At 36.8% G+C, this 5,923-nt stretch overlaps 1 protein-coding gene across 1 annotated transcript in view; it reads right to left on the minus strand.

Moving 5' to 3' along the window:
* Positions 1-4,505: 4,505 nt before the first annotated feature.
* Positions 4,506-5,923, minus strand: part of LANCL3 (LanC like 3) — a 33,739-nt gene continuing 32,321 nt past the window's right edge. The window contains exon 5 of the mRNA XM_007958517.1: positions 4,506-4,665. Within this exon, the coding sequence (XP_007956708.1) occupies positions 4,506-4,665 (160 nt within the window). The remainder of the gene's footprint in view (positions 4,666-5,923) is intronic.

Raw genomic sequence — 5,923 nt, forward strand, 5'->3', positions numbered from 1 at the left:
TAAAGTTCAGACCAAACTCAAACAAATTATTTGATTTCTTAATTTATTTTTGCTCTGAAGACCTGGTCTGCCTGCCCCATTCCTCACGTAACTAACACTGTAATTATTTGTTTCCAGCAAGCAAAATAAATAGTTGCATTAAATGGAGCTCCCGAGATAAACCAACTTATTCCTACGTACTAAGCTCTGGCCAACCAGAACCTTCTGAGCCATAGACACTATAGTCAGGATTGGTGTAAAAATATAGAAACTGTACAGTTGGTTTTTACCCTTCTAATAATATAGACCCCAAACACTGCATCCCATTTGGAGATTCTACTTGGCTGAAATGGTTATTTGAAGTCATGCACAAAGAGCATGACTTTGTGTGTACACAGTAGGCATTTAATTATAGCACCCTTTTTAAATATATAGAGGACTTGCACGTTAGACAGCTCTTTTATATCCATTTTATCATTAAACCCTGACGATAACCCTGTGAGGTGGACAAGGTGAATACTATTAAGATAATGGCCCAGAGAATTGGCAGAGTAAGGTTTTGAGATTTCCAACATAGGGCTTTTTGCACTACTGATGGTTTTCCTTTTGATAGTGTGTTTTCTTAATACGGTTCTAACTCACAAACTTATATTTCTTGTATTAAAATCATCAATATTTGCTCTCTAAAGAAACTGAAACAATCTGAATACCAACCTGAGTAAAATCTTAGCATGGCAAAGACGGTTAAGTAGGTTATCAATGGAAGACAACCTACAATTGTGTACAATTGAGGTACATATTAGCATAGACCAAGAAATAGCTCTATTTATTTCTCAAGTGAAACAAATTCTTAAGTGAATACTATTATTTTACCAGTGTTGCCAATTACTCAAAGAAGTTCAGGGGAAGAGATGCTGTCAAACTTCTCTGTTTCTCAGTTATCAAATTAGAAATGGAACAACTACAAACTAAAAACTGATGTCTCCAATCAGGATTGGGCCAAATGAAGATGTTCAATACTTTTTGAGGGGAGGAGTGTGGAAGAGAAGTATGTAATCACATTAATGAAAAAAATTGTATAGAGTTCTAATGATTTACAAACCACACTGTTCTAAAAATGTAATGCAGTCACCCCATTTTTGAGAGACTCAATGTAGCCTCAAAAATTTCCACTATATCCTTCAGGTTTTATAATTCCTTGTGGCATATATGTTGCTATGTGCCATTGAGTCGGCCCCGACTCATAGCAGGTTTCCGAGGTGGTATCACTACGGAAGTAGATTGCCCAATCTTCCTTCCAAGGAGTGGCTGGTGGGTTTGAACCTCCAGCCTTCTGGTTAGCAGTCAAGTGCCTTAGGCACTATTCTACCAGAGCTCCTATGTGGCACATATAGTAAATAACATTGAAGTTACACTAACCAGTTGCCGTGGAGGAGTCAACTGTGACTCATAACAACTTTGTGTATGTCAGAATAGAACTGTACTACTCTAGAGGATTTTCAGTAGGTGATTTTTCAGAAGTAGATTGCTAGGCCTTTCTTCTTAGGTGCCTCTGGGTGGACTCAAATAAAACTCCAACTTTCTGGTTATCAACTGAGCAACTTAACTGTTTGCACCACCAAGGAACTCTAAAATTATATTAGTAGTGGTGAAATATCCCTCAAAGCCTGTAAGAGGCAATATGCTAACGTACTATTAGAAAAAAAATATTACTAGGTAAAAGTGAATACCAAAAAAAAAACCTCAAACGTTGGTTAATTAAATAAGAAATGACATGCCACACTTTTCTACAGTAAAACTTAAGGATTTTTTTTCATCCCCTTCCTTTTTGGAAAAACAGTACAGAAGGGGCTCTCCCCAACCCTATAATTCTATTCTTTTAGGATAACGAAAACATTCAACACATTTAAGAGCTAAACAAGCTTACCCTTGTTTCTTATTTACTGAGGTGTTATTTCACAAAGACAACACTCAAGCATGGTCTTTGTTTGGATTTGACACATAAAAGGGTTACATTTTCAGTGTTCAGCAAAATGTCCCCCAATTAGACCTTTCAAGGGAAGGTGAGGAGGAAGAAGTTTCCGTTTTTCTATAGTTCCTAGAAATGAAACTGTGATGATGAAAGCTATATTATCATTTCCTAGATCTTTGTTGTTGTTATGTGCTTTCAAATAAATTTCACCTCATAGTAACCCCACATGACAGAGTAGAACTCCCCCAGATGGTTCTCTTCCCTGTAATCTCTACAGAAGCAGATTACCAGGTCTTTCGCCTATGAAGCTGCTGAGTGGGTCTGGGAGCCAAACTTTCAGTTAGCAGCCAAGTGCATAACCGTTTGCACCACCAGAGATCCTTCCTAGAGCTTTAGGGTATAAATATCAAGGGTAAATGATGGAAGTATCAGCAAACAGAAACAGAAGGTTTCCGGTCTCATGGTTTACCACTGTATCACCAGATTCTAGTTTAGACTGCTGAATAAAATACTTGGAATGTGAAACCCTAGGTTTGAATCTTTGTTCTGCTCCTTAATAGCTGTGAGGCTTTGGACCAATTACCTAACACACGTGAAGGGGTTGCTGGATGATTTAAAACAAAACAAAACAAAACAAAAAAATGTGTTCCGTAAAGCCCTATATATTGTATGGCTACTTTCTTCAGTTCATTGGGATCAAATGAAATGAATTTGAAACCAGATGGTGGAAAGCAGGCATCACTAGCATTTCAAAATGAGACTATTTTGTAGGAGGTTAAGAGATACTTGATTATTCATGAAAGAACTTATGGAATCCAGTTTTAGGAGTCATCAGAAAGCTATTTATGTGGCATTGCCCCAAACTTAGTATTTTCACAAATAAATAATTGAGGTCAATTTTATATGTTTATGCTTGAGGATGTGAAAATGGAAATGGAACAATAATATGAAAAGGTGTGTACTTTTCTAAAGCATATTGTCCCAGTTTGTTCTGATAAATGCAAGGATGCAGTTCTAAAGGGTACAAAGGCAGTACTTACTTACCTGTCTTGAGTCATGGAATTCTTTGAGAATTTGATGAATGCTAGAGATCTGCCCAGGAAAAAGGAGTACATGTTCATACACACACACCAACACACGCACAGAGACATTTTTAGGCAACATAGCATTTCCCGTCATCCCAAAGTCCAGCTATGATTTGAGTTAGGAACCACTGAACTAAAGAGTAACTGCTTGGTTTTGCATAGGGATAAATTTATGTCTATTACCTATCTCATTCTGATATATGAAATTGCCAGTGCCTGAATACTAAGAAAAGAATCAAGTTATGTTCTGAGTATTGAAGTACCAGATGCTCTTACAGTGCTCTGCAGACCACTCTCTACTTGAAACAGTTTTACAACATCCATGTGTTTACAGTAGAGTTGAATTTGATGTGACAGCTTGCTTCAATGGGTATTTTAGTCAGTTTCCAGTGGACTCTTTGTCTTGTAAAGTAAGATGATCAGCCAGGAAGCTCACTCATCTCTTAATCTAGTAGTGTAAAATTGAGCAATGTTCTTTCCACAAACACCGGTCCCTTTTTCTGCCTGCCCCAGGGGTCACAGTATTTTATCAAAGGTAGAAATGACATACCTTTGCAGTGGTTACCCTGATCTTTGAGATGAGTGATTTTTACCAAGACTATATTTTACAGTTCAGCAAATAGCTTCAACAGGGACTATGTACATAAAGGCATTTTTTAAAATTACTGACAACAGACAACACACAGCTCACATTTCAAATTGAGAAAAACACTTGACAACAACACATTGTACAGTATTTGCTAGTTAAGGAACTTTCCTACTCTAATTGAGCTTTATGAAAGAAAAAGGAATCAGGAAAAGAGATGTTCTAAGCCCTAAGGAAACTTCTACTTTCAGGGTTTAATCCAAGTTATGATACAATTTCTTTAAAGTGCCCTGGGTAATGATAAAAAGTAGATATTCATATGCAAATATCTCCATGATTCAGTAAAAATCACAAATTTCAATACGTAACTGTTTAGGACAACCAAAAATTTCTTTTTACTTCCTTCAGCAACCTGACACTTTCTCCTTCCTAACAGTTTTAAGTTGGGCACTCACTTTTGTTTTCAATAGTCTTCTATTTCTGATTTAGGGGTGGGGGAGACCCACAAATGGTCAAATTTTCCCTCCAATTGCAAAGGGATTGGCATTTTATTGCCATCATCAATATTTCAGATTTGTTTTGCTTTGTATCATAAATGAAAAACAGATCCGTTCTCTTTCCCTTTTTCCTTTAACCTCTGATTTCACATTTATTCCCTGTAATATTACATTTCTACGGTCTTTAGAAGAGTGATGTTGTCTGTATCTTTCAAGTTCTCAGACTGTGCTCTCTCAAGTCTGGTATCAAATTGTCTTGACCTGCCTGCTCCCTTCCTTCTGGCAACAATGTTAAGGCTCTTGGCTGATGTGGAAACTGCCTCAGGTAGGCAGACTCAGGAAATCTCAGGGGCCTTCTGCAGAGCCACAGTGGAAGGTAGAGCCTTCTAAACAAACACACTGAAGAGTGGGAACTCAGCCTGATTGGGTTGTAGCAGATCGATCAGAAAGCACACTGTCCCAGAGAAGCCTTCATACAAGCTGTATATACTTTCAAGGACTCGAGAACCAGCCTTGAATTCCTCTGTAAATAAGAATTCAGCAAACCTAAGAGAAGAGGAAGAAAATACAAACAGTTTAACATGAGTGTTTCCTTATTATTGGCCCTGGGTTGTGTCTTCCACTCTTCTGCCAAGTTAAAGTTATAGCAAAATTTTCTTTCCAGAATTATAGAATTATTTCAAGAAAGCCTTTTTTTTCCCTTAACAAAAGAGGATCAGTTATATAATTCTGTATGTTTCCCAACAAATTATGTTGGCAAGCAAATTCAACTATTTTCAGAGTATAAAAAGCAAAGCAGTTGGGCATTTCCTGAAGATTTTGTTCCTTCTGTCATCCAACAATGAAAAGTAAAAAAGATAGATAAATAACCATAGTTTGATTTATCTTAAATAGAAGCAAATTGGTACATAAAAAACATAATTATGCTGTGTCTCTATAGGTACATTATTTCTGAGATAGATTTCATATATATGTGGCAGAGAGCAGAGATTGTGAAAAAAAGTGGGCAAGATTTTATAGAATCGGTGGTTTTGAGCAAAAAAAAAAAAAAAAGGATAAGATGAATGGGAAAAGATAAGCAATGTTTTACAATCATGACATTAAATACTAACTCAGTTCCAAGACTGGACTATTCACTTTAAAACAGAGTCACTGACCTCTAAATTCTCCATGAAAACCTTTTTTTACCATCGCTGTGTTTGCCACAAGAGCTCTGGTAATGCAGTGGTTAAAGCATTCAGCTGCTAACCAAAAGGTCAGTGGTTCAAACCATTCCGAGAAAGAAAAATGAGGAAGTCTGCTTCCATAAATATGTAGAGCCTTGGAAACCCTATGGGGCAGTTCTATCCTGTTCTATAGGATCTCTGTGAGTCAGAATCAACTTGATGTCAGTGTTTTTTTTTTTTGTTGTTGTTGTTTTTTGAGGGGGGATGTTGCCACAAATCCTACTTAGATTATTTATAATGAGTAACATTTTTTTATAGTAGTTTACAGCTTTAAAAGTGCTGTCACCTATGTCATCTCTTTACTGACTTGCTCCACACAATCCTATCAACTACAAAGATAATCACCAATTCAGAGCCTGGAGCTCACAGCTTGGTAAGGCCCAAGAGCTAATACTGTCATAAATTTAGATCATTGCTACTACACGGGGGGTCCTATGAAGAGTAATTACTTATTTGATCTTTCTGAAGCTCTTGGAATTACTTGAAGGCAGTTCAAAATAAATCAGCAGGAAACAAACTGCAATTCTGTTTGGTCAATGTTTCAATCAACTGTTTTCCTGAATATGCTACAATTTAAA

The sequence above is a fragment of the Orycteropus afer genome, unplaced genomic scaffold (genome assembly GCF_000298275.1).
Source record: "Orycteropus afer afer isolate SDZICR_OR568_19922 unplaced genomic scaffold, OryAfe1.0 scaffold01001, whole genome shotgun sequence".
NCBI classification, from domain to species: Eukaryota; Metazoa; Chordata; class Mammalia; order Tubulidentata; family Orycteropodidae; genus Orycteropus; species Orycteropus afer.